This window comes from Mauremys reevesii, linkage group 3, assembly GCF_016161935.1.
Source record: "Mauremys reevesii isolate NIE-2019 linkage group 3, ASM1616193v1, whole genome shotgun sequence".
NCBI lineage: Eukaryota > Metazoa > Chordata > Testudines > Geoemydidae > Mauremys > Mauremys reevesii.
Genome location: NC_052625.1, coordinates 34846914 through 34869212, shown reverse-complemented (window position 1 = coordinate 34869212; position 22299 = coordinate 34846914). Strand labels below are relative to the sequence as shown.

At 38.2% G+C, this 22299-nt stretch overlaps 1 protein-coding gene across 7 annotated transcripts in view; it reads right to left on the bottom strand.

Moving 5' to 3' along the window:
• Positions 1-9970: 9970 nt before the first annotated feature.
• Positions 9971-22299, bottom strand: part of BICRAL (BRD4 interacting chromatin remodeling complex associated protein like) — a 67844-nt gene continuing 55515 nt past the window's right edge. For all 7 annotated transcript variants that reach the window (XM_039529395.1, XM_039529396.1, XM_039529391.1 and 4 more), the window contains 7 exons: positions 20490-20595; positions 19135-19235; positions 18352-18413; positions 18064-18209; positions 17775-17869; positions 15535-15637; positions 9971-11776 (listed from right to left, as the gene is read on the bottom strand). In XM_039529395.1, coding sequence (XP_039385329.1) covers positions 10974-11776; positions 15535-15637; positions 17775-17869; positions 18064-18209; positions 18352-18413; positions 19135-19235; positions 20490-20595 — 1416 coding nt within the window. In that variant the 3' untranslated portion in view covers positions 9971-10973. The remainder of the gene's footprint in view (positions 11777-15534; positions 15638-17774; positions 17870-18063; positions 18210-18351; positions 18414-19134; positions 19236-20489; positions 20596-22299) is intronic.

Sequence of the window (22299 nt, the reverse complement as noted above, 5' to 3'; positions counted from 1 at the left end):
GGGAGGACCGTTGTAGTGTGATGGTGGGCCACGATGAGGGGCCAGGGAATGATCTCCTCCTGGCCAGTGTCAGATTCATCAGTGGGTAAGGGTGGTGCTGACTGGGGTATTGGCAGCATACAGCTCGGTGCCAAGAGTGATTCTGGGTGCCGGAAAGTACTTGATATCGGGGTCCTGGTACCAAGTCATGGGGACTGTGGTTCTTCCCCAATCACCACGTCTCCAGGGTACCAGAGCTCATGCAGTAGTATAGGTCCATTGGTACCACAGAGGAGTGTCTGTGGTACATTGTCAGTACCAATAGTTGGGCAGAGCACTCCCTAAATGAGAGTTTTGTTGTGCCCAATACAGAAAGTTTGTCGGTGCCACTATTTTTGAGATGGTACGGTAATTGTCCCCTCTCCTTAACGGGCAGCACCGTTGCCTCAGAGCAGGACTGTGGAAGCCCCTGGTGTCTCCAAGAACCTGTGGGGAAGGTGTGCAGAGCAGAGCTCTCAGCGGGGCAGAGCTTACAGCAGGAGGTCCCTTCTCAGGTGCCTGCTTCAGAGCTGATGGTATCGTCCTACTAAGGTGGCCACTCTGACGACCCAGCTGCTCAGAACCCAGGTGTTGGGATTGGTGCCAAGATGGCTGCACTGGGGAACCCCTCTGGCTGGCCAGTTGCTCGGAGGAGCTTTTTTTGCGAGCCTTTCTGGGGGGAGTCTGCTGGTAGCTTCCCCCTCTTCTCCTCTCCTCTTCACGACTTGACCCCGTTTGAAGTGAAGGTCCAGGGATGATCCAGGGTGTATCAGTGCGGACTCACCCCTGCGGCGCCTCCTGCTGGTCATCCGTGGGAATTAGCTCACCAGTCCTCTGGAGCGCCCTCTGTCAGCCAGTGATCCGCTACCGCTGGGCCCCCATGCACCTCCCGGACCCTGGTGCCCCTTTCTCTGGGTTGCTGCTCCCCTGGCAGTACCCCCACACTCTCAGGTTCTGAGTCTCCCCACCCATCTTAGGGTGAAAAATCTTCTATTCATATCCAATCTATCAAGTATACCAAGCTTAGTTTGCATTTTTGGGGTTTTTTTGCTTGGTAATCTGCTTTGATCTGTTTGCTATCCCTTATAATCACTTAAAATCTATCTTCTGTAGTTAATAAACTTGTTTTTGCTCTATCTAAACCAGTGAGTTGGAGTGAAGTGTGTGGGAATCATAACTCAGGTGCAAAGGCTGTTGCATATTCCTCTCCACATTGAGGGAGGAGGTGAATTTTTATGAGCTTATGCTGTACAGTTCCCTGTACAGAGCAAGACAGTATAATTTGGGGTTTATACTCCAGAGGGGGTGGACGCCTGGGGAGCTGGAAGTTGCCTTAACTGTAGCCTTCCTATAGAGGGGCTAGTCAGAGAGCCTGCACGTAACTGCAGCTGGGTGAGTCCCTACCTGTATGTATGCTGGTGAAAGTGCAGGCTGGAGGTCTCTGCAGCTTGTCACAGCAGTACTGTGTAAAGGGAGCACAGGCTGGTGGGTCAGGGGGCTCAGTGGTACCCCAGTTCCAGGTAGCACCCTGGGAGGAACCTGTCACAAGAACTCCCACACATGGCCAGAACCCCATTGACTTGCGTGACTGTTTTGCAGGATCTGGGCCTTAAATGTCTAAATAGCAAATTGTGCCGTTAAATGGAAAAATTATCTGATTATTTCCTTTTGGGGACAACCACCATATAGTCATACAGAGACGCAAAAGATTTAAGCTATTCCTAAACATTTCTCACATCTATGAAGAGATTTTTATAGACTGTATTCCATTTTTATACACACACGTAATATAACAAATGATGATCACTATTTCAGATGTCACTGATCCATGACATGCAGACTATAATCAAGTTATTAAGTTTATAATATTGACAGGTAAAAGATGTGTTCCAAGCTCATATTATTTTCATTTTAATGCAGCACTATTGTCCTCTTACTAATTCTTGACACTGATTTACAATAAAAGCAAAACTAAAAATAAAAAACCTAAGCGAAATATGAATTATTCTTGCAATACCATAAACAATAAGATAATGAAGTTATAAAGAAATGAACAGTCAGACTGTTCTAAACATTTGAAATTCCAGTGAATAAAAGTAGGTAGAAATTAAATCTAAACTTCCAGGCACTGAATGGCTCTGATTCAGCTTTCACTAATATCAATAGAACTACCACTGATATCTGTGCTGTTTTCTGGTTGTAGTATAATAGGATGTACAGGATCCAGATGAGATAAAGACCCCATTGTTCATGATATTACACACACACACACAAACACACATACACACACACACACACACACAATCTCTGGGCCAGAGAGTCAACAAGCTAAATTGTCAAAAAAAGACAAAGATAATACTATTATACCCCCATTTTAGAGATGGGGAACTAAGCCACAAAAGTAAACATTTTCAGAAATGATTCATGATTATGGATCCATGCCTCAATTATAAGGTTTCTGAAAGGAAAAATAATCTGTCTGATGGAATATAGCAACATGGAAACAAAATGGTGAAGTTGGGTCTCAGCTAGAGATATTAAGATGCTCATTGAACTTATTGGCTTGCCAAAGAAAAAATGGTTACCTACCTTCTTGTAACTGTTGTTCTTCAAGATGTGTTTCTTATGTCCATTCCAAGTAAGTGTGCGTGCGCTGCATGCACAGTCATCGAAAGGTTTTTCCCTTAGTGGAAACGTTTCCCCTCGGTAAGGGCCTCGGTGCCGGCCTGGGCGCTAGTGTTTGGGACTCGCGGTGCTTCCCAAGCCATAGAGGATGGAGGGGGAGTCCGCCTTTCCAAGGCAACTGACAGATCCGAAGCCAGGCCCCTGGACTTGATGGTACACCCATGGGGTCCAGAAGGGCCAGTGCGCCAACACCTGCCATTACACGGGTACTGCTAGGGGAAAAACTTCCGGAACCGGTGCACATGGCGAGCACACACACCTATTGTGGAATACACATGAGCAATCACTCGAAGAAGAATCTGTTGCTGCAGAATATCATTCAGTATTTTGAACACATTTCCCTAATTCCCTAAGTTTTTGATGGCTAGCCACAGTTTTGAATAGTCACTTCTATGATTTTAGATCTAACATTGAGGTACTCGATATTTTCGTTTACAATCCGCTCTCACAAACCAGGGTTTGTTGAACCCTGGCCTTACTACAAGTAAAAGAACAAATATGTGTCTAGGCACAGACTGAGTTGCTAAGTGGAATAAAAATTAAATTGTAAAATCTACTTTTCAGACAACACCTACAGAATCCAGATATCCTGAAAATTTGGTAAGGGGAAGAAGGTTGAAATCTTGTGTAATACTGGAAGGAAAAAAAATCTGTTCAATAACAATTATTGTTCATTTCTAAGATCAACATCAGATCTAATGCAGAATTACTGGAGATGGCCACAGAGCTATTCTCATTCGTGGCACATTTTATATAAAATTTTGTGCTATGAGAAGAGGTGAGTTTGGTGGTCTCAGTCCAAGTTGCAGTGTCCAATTCGCAAGCCCCCAACTCCACAATCAGTACTAATTACCACCTTGTTTGATATTTTCCTCCCAGAAGCCCAAACCTTTCAGTTCACCCCAAAGACCCTCTTAGCATCTGTCCAGGTGGGGAAAACACAAAACCCAGCTCACCTGTACACAGGAGTTTCAGAGTCCATTTAAGTGCTCACTTGACAACCATCCATCACATCCCACCCACAGACGAGCCAGGTCCATTGCACTGCTCTAGGGGCCTTCCAAACCCATCTCTGGTAAATTTCACCCTAAAAATAAGCTTCCTTCTTAATGATATTAATCGTATGTTTTTATTTTGTACCAGCAGATGGTGCTACAGGAACACTGAATAATGCATGTATTAAGACCATGCAATGAACTACAATGGATTTATCAGCCAAACTTAGTTTGTTCTGCCTGTCACTGCAACAAGTTAAACAATTTAGTTGCAACCATTTAAAACACAAATTTCATAAGTCATGCGCAATAAACAGTAACATAAAATCTGAACTTACCTGAAAATTTAACAGATCACCCATTAAGCACGTTGTAAAACAACTGAAATTAAGAACCATAGCAGAACCAAACTGAATTATACAAATTCAATATCTTGCAAGAATTAGTACTGAGGTAATCCAGTTGTGTACATCTGTTAGCAAAGTGGTCCAGATCTAAAGAAGAAAACTGTGAGATTAATAAATACTTTGTTAATGCAGGCTCAGGGCAATACATTGCAATACTATTCACAAGACCTAGCTACAGATGTAGTTTTAGATACTGCCTCAAGTTGCAATGATGAAAAAGGTCAGAGAAATGACATATTTGGCCACATTTTCTAAACCTGATTTTCAATGCTAGCAATTTTTGTGTGTGAAAACAGGTATCTGTGCATGCAAATCAGCTTAGTTCAGTCCCCGTTTGAGCAAATGAGTGTTTGCTCACAAAAATAGTTGCATGAACAAACTTAGTATAATTTTAGAGACTAGTTTTAGAGCTGTTTGAATTATGTTTGAAAAGGCTTGTTATTTGTGTAATGGTGTTATAATAGAGATTATTAGGAGTGACTCAGCATCAGAGCATGCAGCCAAGCAATGTAAGATGCTACACAAGATTGTGGCGACAGCTCGGCTAATGCACTTCATTCCTGAGCTACAAGACACTGCTACTGCAGTCTTGCACCTAACTCAAGTATTATACCTTAGCATTTAGTAATGTTGTCACTCGGTTTCAATTGTGTTCCACGCAGGCTTTCAGCCTGGGGTGAATGGCTAGTGCATTAACTGACTGCATCTCTTCTCCCCGTACCATTTTTCAACCAATATTAATTATATGCAGTCACTAGTTATGACCATTTTTATATGGTGCTGCATCTTGAGGCAAAGTTCAGCTTTCTGCTTTGCTTTCAAAATCATGTAATTACTGAAAATTGTCGCCGTTTAAAGAAGACAATATATATAATCAATAACTTACACATATCAATCAGTGACATTTTATTTATTGGTTTCAGAGTAGCAGCTGTGTTACTCCTGTTCCATTTTATTTATTCTCTGCCACCACCCGATAACTTTAATAAAATCATATAATTAATAATACTACCACCTATCTGTGTAGGTACTTATATGATGCTCATCAGTATAATATCTCAGCATCTTCACATAGAATTTTCCACTCAAGGATGACAAAAGGCATTTGCAAATATTAATTATTTGACTTCACACATTCCTCTAAAGAAGCAGAGTCCTCTTTCTTTACATTTTTTTCATTGATTTCCATGGAGTTTGGCTCAAGGCCTAAGTGCCAGATTTTCAAAAGGGCTCCACTCCCAATTAGGCACTAAACAGACAGATTTTCAAAAGGTTGGTGCTGAGCTCTCAAAAATCTGGCCATGGTAATTTGCCTAAGGTCATATACTGTGTCAGCATTCCAGCCTAAAATAAAAAACAGGCATGCTGATTTGACTACAAACCAACATTCCCCACAAGCAGAAAGATTTGTGATATGCATATGATTTACAGACTTTGCTTAATTTAAAGGAACTGATCCTCCACTGGTATAAAATGTCATAGTTCCATGGACTTATACGGGCGATGTGACAATTTACACTAGCTAAGGATCTGCCCAAAAATGGTGCACTCTCTTCTTTTAGCCACATAAAGATTTGAGTTACAAAAGGAATGGTGGAATGTCACAATTCAGGCTAATAATCTGCAAGAGTAATGATACTGACCTAAACTACACCCAGGGTATAGGGTCAGGATAAAAGTAAAAGGGTTACATCAACCTATGCAACACATGTGAACCTAATAAGCAGATTTCTCTTACAAATGGAAAGATTTAACATATGCTTAACAAATGAGAAGACTTGACATATGATGCACAAAGTTTTATTGTAAAAAAACTAGCTCCAGAAAAAGGCAATGAGTGTGCCCTTCAAATTCCACAGTTTATTATTATTATTATTATTAATAAAGGAAAACTATTGGATCAGTCAGGTTAATAAGAAAACTTTCTCTCCAGCCCAGCAAAGACTGTTTTTTGAGCCAACTGAAAATTGGAGTTTGCATTCCATAATGGCAATCCATACAACCAATTAGCCAGCACAATTGTTGCTGCAATTTCATAGTCCTCTAGTCTCAATCCAGTGCATGGATTTGTTGCATAAAGACTAGATGGTTTTTAGCACAAGAATTTGGGGACCAAAGGAAACAAAAATTATAGTGGATTCACAAATCAAAGAATAATAAAGAAAATTAAAATATAAGGATATTATTTAGAGGCTAGACGCTGTTGATTTTTGCACATTGTACCTCGTAGTTGCTGAAGTTGGGATCTTCTACAGAACCTGTTACTATGATTTTGCTGATGGCTTCCTGTAAAACTGTTTTGGTTTTCTGCCCCTGTCTAGGGCCTGGTCTGAGAACTGCAAGGAAGGCTGAGAACCATTCTAAAGGAAAAACACCAAAATTTATAAAGAGGAGGAAATATTTTCAGAAGATGAAAGGCAAATTTTGTGAGGATTTGAAGCTCATGTACATGCCTCCTGCTGTACTCCAGGTTTATTCTGACAATCTTTTCTTTTTAGAAATTCAGACATGGCTGTGATCCTATGTGTTCCTTAAATAACTTATTCATACAATTATACAAGAAGATAATGTTTTTGGAAATGCTGCATCCAAACCAAAGCTGGAATCTATATGCCAAACACCATGATTGAAAATCCTAAGGTATCTATTTTTTTAAAAAAGTCTACTAGAGTTTTCTCATCCTTGCAGAAAAACCAGAGCACAATTCCATCCTGATCACAGTGAAAGGGTACTTTAAAGTGAAGAAAGCTGTGTAGTAACCTATACCTCACAGATGTTGGATGTCTGGGAAGCTTTCTTGGTGATTCTATCGCCGAACACAATGCTTAGCCATACTATTTTATAAAAGGATGCAAACAACATATAACAAAGTCATAAAGCCATCTTCATTTTCGTACAGGATGAATCCAGGTGAAAAGCATCATGTAACTAGGCTTTATTCTTTGCCTTGTTGTCACAAATTAGAATAGATTATCATATAGATCAGGAAGATTTCTACCATCTGATTTCCTTTTGATATCCACCTTAACATTCTATGACATTTTCAATTCATGTGATTTGAAAATACTCACTATCCTCCCTGGATCAAGCCCTCGTCTTTATGCCCTCCTATGAATGTTTACTTTATTCAGGCTCCAAGATGAAGCATTTTGTTGGAACAAGGCCTTAGGATTCAATTACATCTTCTGCCAGGCCCAACCACAGTGGCAAGGAGGCACACCACCCAGGTGGAAAGAGGTATTATGTTACTGAAAACCATGTTTTCTGCGTGCTGTGAAGGAAGGGGTGAGTCATCCAGGGGCAGAGTGAGGTGACACGGCATCACTCATGCTACACCAAGATATGCTCCCTCCAAGGCTACTAGTACAGATAACTCCCCTCTCCTGCATTCCTTAGTCCTAGGAAGTAGTTTATGCCTCTATCATGTGAAGAGGAGGAGGAGGAGGAGGAGAAAGGGCTACCTGTACCCTTTCCCATGTGTAGCACACCCAGGCACGGGAGAGATGATTTAGTCCTTAATACCATATTGTTCCTTCTTTCAGCCACCGTATCACTAAAACAGGACTTCTGCGATAACGTAACAAGGCATAGCCAACTTGAGCACTTTGAGAGAAGAGATTAAAACTAAACAATGTTTTTATGCTACCACACGACCCGTGGCTTATTAGCATATCTTCAAAACATTACATGCACAGCATGAAAAGGCTGTTCTATTAAATATATTATTTCATGATACAGTTGCATTATAAAAAGGTATAGTAGAGTCAGCCTGTTCTGCAACCATATTACTTGAAACTGAAAACAACCCTCCTTTTGGAAATGTACTTATTTATCTTGGTTAAATCAAGACAATCACAGATATACTTTTTTCCCAAATCTTTGGCTGTATTGCAATGGTTGTTTCAATCTGTAATCTCCAACTAAACATTTCCTATCCATGGATTAACAATATATTTACCAACGTGTGTCTTTTAACAGTATTTATCCAACATAACAAAATAAACTGCAATTTGTTATACTTTTTTTACAAAACATTTTATAAATATTTTTACAAAATGTATACAAAGCAATTTCAAGTGAGACATACTATACAAATGAAGGTATTTAAGCAAATAAAGTCCATACCACATTGACAATAAGTGACACATCCTCTTTAAGTGAAGTCAGTCTGTAAGGCCACCCTAATCTAAGAGATAAATTATGCTAAACTCTTCAAAGTTAAAATATTTTTTGTAATTGCCAGTTTAAAATTTATTTTAACCTTAGGCAGTATTCAAGAACATTGGAAATCATTATACTGATCCAGCAAAGCATTTTAGCATGTGCTTAAAATCAGGCATGTGTTAAAGTATTTCACTGGATCAGATTCCAATTCACACTTTATTAAAACAACATTTCATATATAAGATTATTTTGTTTGCTGCATTACCAAGTACAAGTATTCCTAAAATAGAATTCAAATTAATAAATAACAGAACACTAATGATCCAACAGTAAGTTTGCTGGCCTTTGCTCAATGGATTCCTGACATAAGATATCTGGACAAACCTTTGTCTGACCTAATCAACAATGATAAAAAACACGTCTTAATCTTTATTTGTCATTATCTATAATTCACTGCCCAGGAAAATAAATTTACATAGTGGACACAACATTTTGTTATTTAGGTTATGTATTTGCTGTACAAATGCTTGAAAGCTAATATGCTGTTTGAGATGGTACCAAGAGTGACAGGATCCATAAATATGCATCTTTTTCTCATAAAATGAAAATTAAACTAATTTACATTGCTGATACAACTTACAGCCTTCCTTTCTAGAGTGCTCATACTGGCTGAAATTAAATGAATTATAAGATACATAATCCTCAGGATACACAGCCATCATTATCTTTATGAAATTTCAAAGGCAATTGGCAAAGACTATACTGTCAGTCTCATTAACTAGAAAATAGCTAATTGCCTGAGAGTCTCCTGTAATGATGCCCAGCTAGAAATTTAAAACTGGCAATACCATGTTATTATTTTAAATGTTTTACATGACATTTGGGAATGTTGGATTTTGACAAATTTGTACTTTAAAATTGGCACAAATTTTTTAAAATGGCAATTAATAATGTACAAAATATTTATATTTCCATTCACATTGAAGGGGAACTGAACCTTAATTATATGTTAACTATTGTTATCTTTCTCAGGTAGACTAGATTTGGTTTTCCTATGTTATCACATAGTGGACTGCAGCTCAACAAAATGAGGTGCATTATAATTTCGTGCTGTCAAAAGCCCAAGGGCCAAATTCTGCTCTCTTTTACACTGGTGTAAATGATAGCAAAACCTGGCCTTTTGTTTTCTTTCCTGGCAGCTCTGGCAATCTGACTGACAACCACAGTTTGTCACAATGAGTCTCTAGATTATGATAATGGCAATCAGCAAGTTTTGAAACATCGCTGTTTATTTTTGAGAGCAACAGGGAGGAAGACAGAAGGAAAGAGAGATAGAGAGCATGCCTTAGAAACCACAAGAGCTCTACCCTTCTGAGCAGACATACATGCTAGATTCATCGTGATAATGGCAGAACACTTATGTGCACAACAACACTAATGACCAAGGTAAACTATTAAAAAAGAAGCATGGGCCATAAAAGGGAAAATGTCACATATTAAAAATAAATAAATAAAATAACAAGCTTCTATTCTCGTCAACATGAACACCAGCCAAATACAAACCACACAGGGGTTTCCTTTGGCTCTAAAATGTGAATTAATAATTGTACAAGTTTAGATATGTTTTAACAATGGGATAGCTGATTAACTTTGGTCTGTACATATTTTGGTAGTTATGACTGCTGCTGTGGATGACTAATGTTCTCTGACAGCAAGAAGCAGAAACAAGCAACAACACTGGCCTTTAAATTTCTCAGATTAAGGCTAATGTCCCCTCAAAGTATAAACTACTAATTTAATAACACAGTTTTCAAATAAAAGTGCTTTTGACACTTGGTCTTAAAAAAAATAACAACATTTATACCACTTCAGAAAGACTTAGGTTGACTATATCCAATTATAAAATGCAAAACCTTCTCCTCAAGAGTTAACATATATATGTATTTATATATATAAATTCATGGCTCTATCATGACCTCCTCCTGTACACTTTGACACTTACTGGCTTCTGTTCTTCTTTCCTTAGTCTACCATATACTATTTCAGATCATACTGTTGTGACTAACATTATACAGTATCATTCCACAGACTAAATTCACCCACTACAGATATACTCATGTACTACTTTCTGTTCAGTGACAACAGAAAAGCACTTAAAATATGAAGCCCTATAAACGTACCGATGACATCCTTCCAACTTAAAATCCTAGAGCAGATGGATTCATTAATAAATCAGATAGACAATCATTTCTGAATAAAGGTACAATGGGTATTTTACCATGAGGTTTTCCTGGAAAGAAACTAAAATCTAGTGATTTATGGAAGGGGAAAAATTGTTGCTTCCATTTGTCTTTTTAAAGTTTTCTTGAATAAATCTGTCTTTTCATATGACTGTGATTGTCAGTATATTACCTTATTACCTAGGGCCTAGTGAACTGCAATCTCATTAAATTGCAGTGTTAAACAATTACCATAAGCACTATCATTATAATACTTGAAATGTGTAGGCCCCAACAGACTGCATTCTAACAAGGATTAACTTTACTGGATATCTCACTGTAATCACAATGAGTATTGCTCTCAAACACAGAACAGAATCTAGTTTAGAAAGATTAACCTTTGACATATGTCAGGCTGTACTTGTGGTGTCATTCACATTTGCTTCTACTAAGAGAAACATAACTTGTCCATGGTACTGTAACTATTAACACTCTAAGATACTATTTACAGCTGCTTCTAAAATAGAGTCCGTTTCTACAACACCTTCACTGTGATCTGGAATAAATTTTTCCAGGCAGTTTTCTTGTGAAGCAATTGGTGAAAAGTTTGGAAAGTCTAATTCTACAGAGCCACTACCAGTAGCCTCACTTTGTGGCTGTCTCCCAGTTTTTTTCAGTTCCAAAATGTTTTTGAATGTAGTTTCTAAACTCTTACTGAGGAGTAAATCCTGTTGGGGTTCACCCGAGCCTTTCATGTTGTCAGGATGTAAAACCTCATTCTTTGGAAAGCTCCTCTGAGTTTTGTCTTGGAGGGAGTTGTTATTACATATTACCTCTGAGTGAGATTCAACTGTATTCCTTGACATTTTATGTGTACCATGATTAGCTCTTGACAAGATTTTTGACAGGTCTTCAGAACTTGAAGAATTTTCATTGGTCTTGGCAAGATCTTTACCAGCCAATTTCTCTTCAGACACAGCCATGTATTGACTGTCAGGAGAACAGCTAGCCTTCTCAAACTTTAAAGCTTTAGTGAGGCTTTCCGTTTTTTTTGTAGAAATTTTTCCTTCTAGTTGTGTCATAACGTTGTTAGGCACTAAATGAAGTTTGTCATGATTTGTAGACTCTGCTGTGCTGGATTTTGATCGGTCTCTGGTTTGGATCTTGGTAGTCTGACTGTGAGAAGTCAAAGTTTTACTACACTGATGATCACTTTCACTGGACTGTGCTTCATCAGCAGTTTCATCAAATTGTTTAGAGGAACAACAAAAATCAGCCAGATAACCATCTGAAAATTAAAAACAAACCTTTTAGTTTGGAGTTATTAAATATCAAAGACAGTAAAATGTAAAGAAGTGCTAAGTAGAACAAGCATTCTTAAGTGACTGAGCATTAAAACCCATGAATAAACAGAAGTTATTTGCTCACATTGCCCTCTCTTGTTTGAAAATGCCTCTATTATTTACTGCCCATTTGTTGGACTACAGTACCTACTCTTGTTTGAAAATGCCTCTATTATTTACTGCCCATTTGTTGGACTACAGTACCTACTCAGAGCCTAAAGTCTTTATTGGCTGTCACAAAAACATTTGTGGCAACCCAGAGTTCAACTCAGTAGACAGTCCATTCATAAGTTGACAGCGCTCAAGGAAAGTGACTTCTGCAACTGTCAGCATTTAAGAATATTACTTCAATGGAATCATAAGCATATGGTTAAATATTTTGCTGGATCAGGGCCTAATACCTCAGATTTTTATCTAATTAACCAGTGGGCAAATTAAGTATAGTGCACTGTACTCCCAGATAAAGCCAGACACAAGCTGGACAAATTATGTCTGATGGGAAGTTTGAGTGTCTGGAATAGTCTCAGACTTTCCCCTTGACTCTTTCTATCGTTGCTCTGAGCCTTATAGGTATTGGCTGTTCCAGGATTCTGAAGCTCTTCTGTTCCTGCTGAAAGTTTCTGAGTAAATGGGGGATGTGCTGTTTTCTGTGACAAATATCTTGTTTAATGGTGATCAGGGTAGCCAAGATGTAACTACTATTCTTTTTAAAACATATTATTTATTTGTAGTGAAAGTAAAACATGAAAAAGACAGTTATAAGAACAGAACTCCAGGGAATACAGCAGGGATTGAGATATATGTGTTCTTGGGTATTGGAAATACACACAAGGAATGTGCACTCATCTTATTATGACTATGGATTCTGCTTTTTATTTGCTAAGCACTGTATATCATTGTGTTAGAGCTGGGCAGAAAACTCAGTAATTCATGGAGGATTTCAAGATTTTGAAATTTGGTTTCATTCCAGTTCAGAATGAAAACCAAAAATTTTAAAATTGTCTGCCAAATGGAATTACCATTCTCTGCTCAGGTCTACTAGAAGTCCTGGCAGGATGCCCCAGAGCAAGGGATCCTGGAAACCCCGGCTGCCAAAGAGCCATGAGCCTGGGACTCCCAGGCCTGGTTTCTAGTGGATTTTTTTTTTAATCTACATAATATGGCAGAACATTTCTATTTCAACAAATCGGAAAATACTGACAAAAAGTATTTTACTGATATTTTTCCAAGCATTTCTGAAGCCTATTGAGAATTATACTCAAAATAGGGAGTTTGAGTACAAGCTCATTTTCTGTATAATGAATACATACCAACATTTTGCTGCTCAAGTATATGGCATCAGGATTTAAAGCATACAAAAAACCAATTACACTTAAATTTCTAAAAGTTTTCATTAGAATAAAAACCCACTACGTTCAACATGAACAAAACATACTGAAAAGTGAAATTTTATTACATTTCTGGAGAGTGTTAAATCAACATATGAACAATGAATTAGAAGATAAACTTGTTTGAAGACCTTACACTTACTAAAGGTATGCTAACAGGTAAGTTAGGGATAAGATTGTGTGCTTTACACACAGACATGAGCAGGAAATGGTGTGGAGCTACACTGCCTCTGGGGGTGTACCAGGAGAGATTGTGCCAGAGTTTCCCATTACGCAGATTGCTCCCCCAGTGATGGATGGTGCAAATTGTTTCCCTAGTTCACCAACTCCACTCTGAGGGTTAATGTAGAGGGGAGTCGGATCCATGGCCCCACCTCTTCTCTGCCCCCTTTTAGGCAATTTGTTTATCAGGAGGAGGAAGAGACTAGTCGTTCCTGATCACAGGGGCCCTAGTGTGATTGGTCCTTACACGAGCTACTCTAAGAAGGAGGAGAGAGGGAAGCTTCTTGTGAATCTCCATAATACTCAGTCAAGAGCTGATCATCTAAATTTAGTGCTAAAATATTAAAAATATAAGAACACTCATTTTTGTACCATTTGTTTCCATATTAAATCAATGTTACATTTCATAGCATCACACATGAGAAATACATTTTTACTGCAAAGGAAGTAAACAGTTTTGTGGGGTGGGATTTTGTTTTGGCTTCCGCTTTACGACATATATTAACAGTATTATTTCCTGATTTCCCTACTTCTGGTGGAGGATTCCTTGGAAGACTGGACAACTAGCCATATTAGGACAACAATTTGCTTATACGTTATGTCCCTTTCCCCTATCCTCCATATGTTTTGCCTATTTAGACTATAAACTCTTTAAGGTGGGAACCGGTCTTATTCTTTCTGTGAGGCACCTAGCACACTTTAAGCAGTTGGGAAATAATAAGCAGGATTAATAAAGCTAGGAGACTGAAATCTGGGCAAGTGACTGGAGAAGGGATTTTTAGCCACACTGGTCAAAACTCTGTTTCTATTTGAAAACTTTTTAACTCAAACTTGCAAAAGAAGCCCTCTACTCCTTCAACTGAAGGGCAAAAAAGCTCCCACTCCAGGTATCTAGTCCTACTAATCTTCTGGCAAAAATGGGAAAGATACAGTTGTATTTCTATGGTAAAAATAAGCAACAAAGCCTTTTAAAAAATCCTTTTAGCCCTTCTTTATAGATGGTAAAGAAGCAAAAAGAACAATTTTTGTTATTGTTCCTTTGCAGGTCTCCTTTAAATGTTAAATTGATAGCCACTTGCTTCACAAGTTTACATTGTAAGGAGGCCAATGGAGCAAACAGACAGGTACCACCTATATTTGCAAAAATATGAATTTTCCCCCCAAATCTGCCCAATTCTGCTGAGGAGTTTTAGTTTTATCTTCTATTCTCCCTCCCTGTTCTTACATTTAATATTACATAAGAGTAAGACGCTAGAAGAGTTATTAACAAAATATCTAAATCCAGTTGTCTTTGCTGCTAGACCAGCTTTATAATAAATCCACAAATTACTGCATGCTGAAGTGCAGGAAGGATCATATATGTTTTACCTGACAGCAATACAAGGACCATATCCTACATCTCCTACTCCATTAAGTAAGGTTTGCAAAATAATGCACCAAGGCATTTGCAAGCATCCTAACTATCTGAATACAATATCTAAAACAAGACCATTTAATAGAATATTTTATTGTCCAAACATTTGTATTTTACGTTCTCTGAATGTCCTTTAAGATGAACAGAGCATCAGGATGCAACACGAACATATACCTATACTACACAAGTGCATTTGTTGAATGTTTCTGGTTGTGTCTGTCAGCAGTGAAATGGTTAACAATGGTGGAATTTAAGTGGTCATTGGGCTCAAAAAATAACACTTCATTAAGTGAATGAGGGAATTCACATTCTCTCAGTATTATTGTACCTGGCTGGCTGCAGACTCAAAGGTCCTGTCCACAGAAGCAACAACATGATTGTTGCTAACCATACAAGCAACACATGATGCTAACAGGATTCTTGCATGGTTTCCCACCAGTGCACCCATTATTTTTTTCCTGAGAACAACTTTAACCTTATAATGTTTCTTGATGTAAAACATGTCAACTTCGGTTCTTGAAGCTGAAGGTATGATTTCACCATAAGCCATTAATTCTGAAGCAGAAAGAGGAACTGCACTTAAAATCAACAGCTCAGTTTGGCCCCTAATATTTTTAATACCTGGAAGATTATGCAAATAGTTTTCTACTTCACAGTGCTGAAGTTAAACATTTCTTACCAGGATCCATTAGTGCAAGGCGCTTATCCCGGGACAGAGATGCCCTTTCTTCCTGGTTAAACATCCTGTCAATCATAACCATTTCTGCAGAGGGATTTATCCGCTGCAAAAGAGAATTCCTAGAAATAACTTCATATGCTCATATAAAAAAACAATCCCGCCGCAGCTTTGGAGCATGACAGGATGGATTTTAAATAAAAATTTAGGTTTTTCTTCTTTTTATATTCCACTCGTATTAACTTTTTTGGGCAGGGACTGTCTTTTATTATGTGTTTGTACAATGTACAATCTTGATTGGGGCCTCCAGGCACTATTGGAATAAAATGCAGTTATTTATTATTTTGTAGTTGTTAAAGCTTTGTTTTAACAGTGAATCAATATAATTATACAAATAATATATCAAGATGGGCTACATTATTTAACATTCACATTTGCAGTTTATTATCTAACATGAAATAACTTTCTCTGTCAGAAAAAATACTCATGAAGAGCCCTTACTGTAGCATTTATCAACACACTTCTGTTTCCCACCTTTTTTATTTATTGATTTTTTTAAAAGTTAACTCTCTGGTGCTGACAGGTCTGCTGCATCCATTGCTGACAATGAGATTAAGCCAGGAAAAATCCATCACCAAGCACTAGACTAGAGGATTAATCCATTGCCTGCTACATTACATCCCATACAATTAAATCCAACACCATCGCACACTGTTCCAAATAGCATTTCCTTTCCAATGTTATGGAATCTGAATTACTGTCTATTGGTTCAAAATATAAAGGATAGATTTTTTTATATCCACCTACTCTTTTGCATGCACAATTATTTCCCAGTATATTTGATATCAGACAGCCATCTAATCAGAGAGTCAGATGCCTAAATTATGTCAACTGTACCTACAATTATTTGTGTCCATAAAACTAAGAATAACATAAAAGACTGTACTGAAACCCACAATAATTTAAAAAGACTTTAAAGCACACCAAGCCTGAGGCAACTATGAGGATGCCCTGATATTCACACAATAGATCCCAACATTATTATTTACATAAATGACAGCAGTTTTTCCTTTTTATAGTACCCTGTTATACCTGTGTCTGCACTTTTATTGTAAGCCTGTTTTCATATGTTTCTTACTCTCTGGGGAAGTTATAACTGTGCTGCATATTTTGCTATGAAGATGCAGACGACATCTGCCTTGCCTTCACTAGGATTTTAACAAGGGTTAGTTTAACACAAATTTAAAAACTTTTTGTTTTTACTAGTGAAGACACGGCCAGATGACAGCATTTATGCAGCTTCTTAACTTTAAAAATGTGAGTAGCAAAGTCAGTGGGACTACTCGCACAGTTAAAATTAGCACATTTTTAAGTGCTTTGCTGTATCAGGCCTAGGTGACTTGTCCAAAGTCACATAGGGTATGTCTACACTGCAATTAGACACCCACGGCTGGCCCATGCCAGCTGACTCAGGCTTGCAGGGCTTGGGCTACATGGCTGTTTCATTGCAGTGTAGACTTCCAGGCTCAGGCTGGAGCCTGTGCTCTAGGACCCTGCAAGGTGGGAGGGTCCCAGAGCTCGGGCAGCAGCTCGAGCCTGGAAGTCTACACTGCAATGAAACAGCCCGGCAGCAGAGTCAGCTGGCACAGGCCAGCCATGGGTTTTTAACTGCAGTGTAGACATACCCATACAGAATGTCTTTGGCAGAGCTATGAATAAAGTCCAGGTGCATAATAAACAGAGTCCTTTCTCCCCACCGTAGCCTCGGGCAGCTTGCACCCCAAACCCCTCACCCCCCGCATCCAAATCTTCTGCCCCAGCCCTCCAAACCCCTCAGCCCCACCCCTGCCACATGAATTTTATGTGCACCAATATGGAGGTGATGTGTGACACATCACCTCCATATTGGTGCACATGACAAAATTCATTCCGCACACGCGTGGGAAAATTTAGAGGGAACACTATCTACAAGTCCAATCACTCCTACTTCTTGTTCAGCCAATCGCTCAGACCGGGGTCGGCAACCTACGGTACGCGGCCCATCAGGATAATGCGCTGGCAGGCCGCGAGACATTTTGTTTAGGTTCACCATCCGCAGTGGTAGCCACAAAAGAGGGAAGTAATACACCTCTGAGATCACTCTATTCTGGACCAGTAAACCTGTTTTAATAAGTCATTCCAATTTGCATTAACTGATCCATAAATTTCACAAAAATAATGTTTTTCTTGCTTATAAATCTTACCATTGCATCTTCTATGAGCAAACATCTGTACTTATTGAGCATAGCTTGTGTCCTTTTCAGAAGCTGCGTGGCTACAGATTCAAATTCACTGTCCACTAAAAAGACACACAGAATACATTTAGATAATGTTCTTCAATAACTAGCACAGACTAGCAAAAGTGTCCTTTCTTTTTAGTCTTTCTGATTTACACAATCAATTTTTTCAGCACCCCATGTAATATTTAACTGCTTAAAAATTCTAATAAGCAGCAGCACAACTTTTATCATACCAAATTAAAACATAAATTACCTTTTCTTAAATCCTCCTTGGTTGGCAGTGATCCCTGGCACACATGATATGAGAGGAGTCTCTGGACTGCATCATTTAACGATCTGAATTGACTTTTATCTGGTGTCACAGCATGTGCCTGGTCCTTCTGTAACTGCTGTAGAATACTAAAAGGAAAATGACTAATATCAATAATTAACATTCTAATACTGCAAGGCTATATTACAGTTTACAAACTGACAGAGTGAGAGAGGCAGAGGTTAGTAGAAATGTCTGTAACAAAACTACAAATGAAAAAAAAAGACTTACAAAGCTCCTTTTGTTAGCTGTTTAGCAGCAGGCCTCTTTTGTCCAACCGTATGAACATCCACCTAGGACCAAACCAAAACTCAATTACATTGGCATTATCTTTTCCTTTAGAAAAAATAAGTTACAGAATTTCCTTGCACAAACTGCTCATTAAGTATAAAATACTTTCAATTGCCTCTCACATTTATTTTCTGTAGGCTTCTGTATCAATGAAAACAGATTACTTGAAGTCTTTGCCATAAATGTGAGCTACCATAAATGACTCCTGCTTTGCTCATGAATGAAGTACGCAATGGGGAAAACTACGTATCTCATCTTACACAGTCCCCCAAAAAGAAACCTACCACATCGGTAGTAAACAACAACACTAACAATTGAGTCCCACGACATAAAGAATAAAAAATGCAATGGAGTAACTAGGGGGTGTAGCCTTAGAGCACTTTGCTGATCAAATGGATATCAAGAGCAGAGCGCACAGTATTGAATTAGCAGACATCCCTTCACTCAGATTGCTATATTGATTCATTCATATTTAGAAAACAGGAAAAGGTTTTGTTTTTAAAACTTTAAAGAGGCTCCTGGAATATCTCTAAGGGGTTGGAAGATATTCCTCTTTCCTTCCTCCCACCAAAACAAACTTTTGGAATATTAATGATTGTGTTTAGGATAGGGATCAATGAGAATAACATGTAGGAGATTATTCATTAATATTTCTGCACTGTTCCTGGTTCCTTATCATCATTAAAATTAAGAAAAACGGATTAACTGAAAAATGCTCCCTACCTGCACATTTTGTTGGATAGGAGATGATCCTACTACTTTTTCCTGCTGTGACTGTGTTGTTCCTAAAGGTTGCTGGATGATTTTACCTCCAGAATCCTGTCCTATAAAAGTACACATTTAAAAGAGTCTATTACTCATGATTCTTAAAACAAACCATCACAGAATTTTTGAAGTCCTGTGCTTAATCCTTTACTTGATCTGAAAATTACGTATCAATAGATGTTGATACATAACAGTGTGTATAGGAGTATTGCTACTGCAGTCATGTAAGGAAATCAGTACATATAGTAAAATGGTACTCAGATACTACAGTGCTGAAAACTATAACCATGTTTATAAATAAAGAAAATCAGTCTAAAATCTCTAAACACGTCAATTCAAAATACGAAAAAAATCAAGTATCATGCCAAAAGAGATTCGAAAAAAAATAAATTGGAGCCTATCCAGCTTTTTACTAATACTTCCCCAAAATTATAAACTCAAGACTCTGCAGCACCATTAAAAGTTGTGAATGAGTGGCTAGATCACAAACTGTTGTAGATTCAGATGGGTAGCCTCCCACCTGATTGTCTAGCTGTATAATTTAGAGGAATCATCTCAGCCCAACACACCCACCACATGTAACACAAATAGTACTGTTACATTTTGCACAGAAACATTGTGTAGAACATGTTCATTCATTGTAATATATTAAATCAAAATGGACCTAGAAGCCTAGTGACATTTCCTTATGACTTAAGTCTATATTAGAAACTTTAAAATTGTAATTAGGATGGTGCCATTTCAAGAACCCACATAATATCTTCTCGTGTTCAGTGCATCACTACTTTAACCAAAAACCGATATTTACATTCTCTTTGCAAAACAATAACTGTTGATTAGATTCCAAGACATCCTGTACCAGGAAAGACAAAATGGTGAGTAGTTAGAGTTGTTATCACATAAGGATGGCTGGAAGTCTCAAAGACATAACTGGAATTTTGCAGCAGAAGACCTTGGTTTGAAAGTGACGTGATATTTCTCACTTCCTTCGCTTAAACACATCACACAGATGACACATTTGGATTATGGGAAAAGATTTTTGACTGCTCATTCCAAGAGTACATCTTGTCTATCATTCCAGCAAATAGAATCAGATGGCTACTAACAATTCTTGTTGGAAAAAGAGCATATGACCAATTGCTAAAGAGAAAGTCTGTGGGCTCAGCACCGTTGTTCCTCAAATGGAAAAAAAAATAATCGTTAGGACCCCCTATCGCCACCAATCATCAGTCAGCACCTGACATAATGAAGGAGAACCCACTTCAGATGCCAGAGGGATTGGGGAAAACCATCATGAAAAGACTTTATCTGACCTGGCAACGTGTTACTCAGAGGACCTGTTAGCAGAGGTTGTCTCAAGCTATCCGGTAACTTTGATGCAGAAACTGGTGAAGACTGGTTCATAACTTTTTTCTGAGCCTGTGAAAATGCCATAGAGAAATAAAGGTTAGTCTAGTAATCAATGAAGTTTTAATAGACCTAATAACAATGCAAAAAGGAAACCTACAACTGAGCTCAACTCTTTCCCCCACTGTGATTATGTAAGAATGTCATCAAAGAAGCAAAATGAGAACAAAAACTAAACTTTCACTACATACCACTTCTTCTGACGAGATTTCTTATTAAATTATATTTTCTCTATATAGGCCACTTTCCTTCAAAGAACTCCCCCTCCAAATCTAAATCTTCTAAAACAGTTCATCATCTGCAAGGCTAACTGTGCCATGATAGCAGTAAGTCTCAATACCAAAACAATGACCCCCCCCCACACACACACACACCTAGAAATTAAGAGAGAAACTCAATGCAATCATATTAATAAATTTCAATCTCAGATGAGCTGACACAACAGCATCTAATAGCTGTTGTGTAGTATTTTAATGAAATTTGGAATCCCAAACATGAAAAATAATCATGTTGTGCTGACTGGTTGGAAATTAACTATTTCCCTACACTCCCTTCTCTTCTATACTTTGTGTTCTGACATATTAAATAATCAGATCCTATACAACACAGTGCCAGTCAGTCCTCAGAAGTAGAAAGAGTATTGATGTGTAACACATTTCCTGTGTAATTACTAGCTCTTTTATTTGTCCTATCAGCTAATAGAACTGGCAGCATTAGAATGCTGAAAAGTTCTGGGAGGCCCTTCTGCAGAAGAGGAAGGAAATCTTCAAGACTACTGTACCATGTCTCCATAAAAACAGAAAAAGACTATCCATCCCTACCCATCCTAATAAGTGCCTTCAGTACAGGTTTTAAAAATGCTACTGTCCTAAATATACAAATTTGAAGAGTTGCATGAGAGTACAACGCCAAGGAAGAAGACCAAGTATGGAAAGTCACCATTTGTGAGATAACTAAGTAACCCTTTTTTCCTCTGGAAGTCATATCTGCATATTCCTAATTTGTGAGGGTCTCTCAAGCTGTACAAGAATCCTGGTCCAGAGAGTGGTACACTATCTAGAACTGACTAATTAATTAAAATACAATTTAACAATAAAATAAGGGTGGTTTGAAATTAAAAATATGGCTGCGAGCACAGAAAAAAGCTAGAGCTAATCATGGACAAGAACTGAGTTAGCGGGGGTCACACAGCCCTTTTATGACTCAGAATTTTCAGTGCCAACAAGAGGGCATTTCTGTGGCTCCAATGGACACTGCTTTTCAAAACTTCCCAAAGTGCCCATCCCACAAGTGAGGAAGTACAGAAGACACCTCAAAGAAGAACAGGTAACTAGGCCAATTTATTATGCTTAAAGAAAATACAAAATAACTAGCTGATTTCAGAAGTGGTGTAAATTCCCACTGTTGATCACATGACACTAGTCATTCACTTACTGTCCCCAACAACACAAATCAATCCAGCTTGTTTTCCCCATCCCAAAACACATATGCAGTTTCTGATTCAGAGTTACACAGAATATCAGTATTTTAATTTTACTGATCACTTACTAAAGAAGGCATATTTATAAGGCTTCTCTTTCACAACTGATTATATGAGAATTTTTTCTCCCCAAAGAGCTCCACAAAATTCAGCTCTTTGTAACTCTTTCAATGGTCTACACAAGAGTGTGTCTCTGCCCCAAACTTCAAAACTGAAAATCCAAACTGATTGAGACA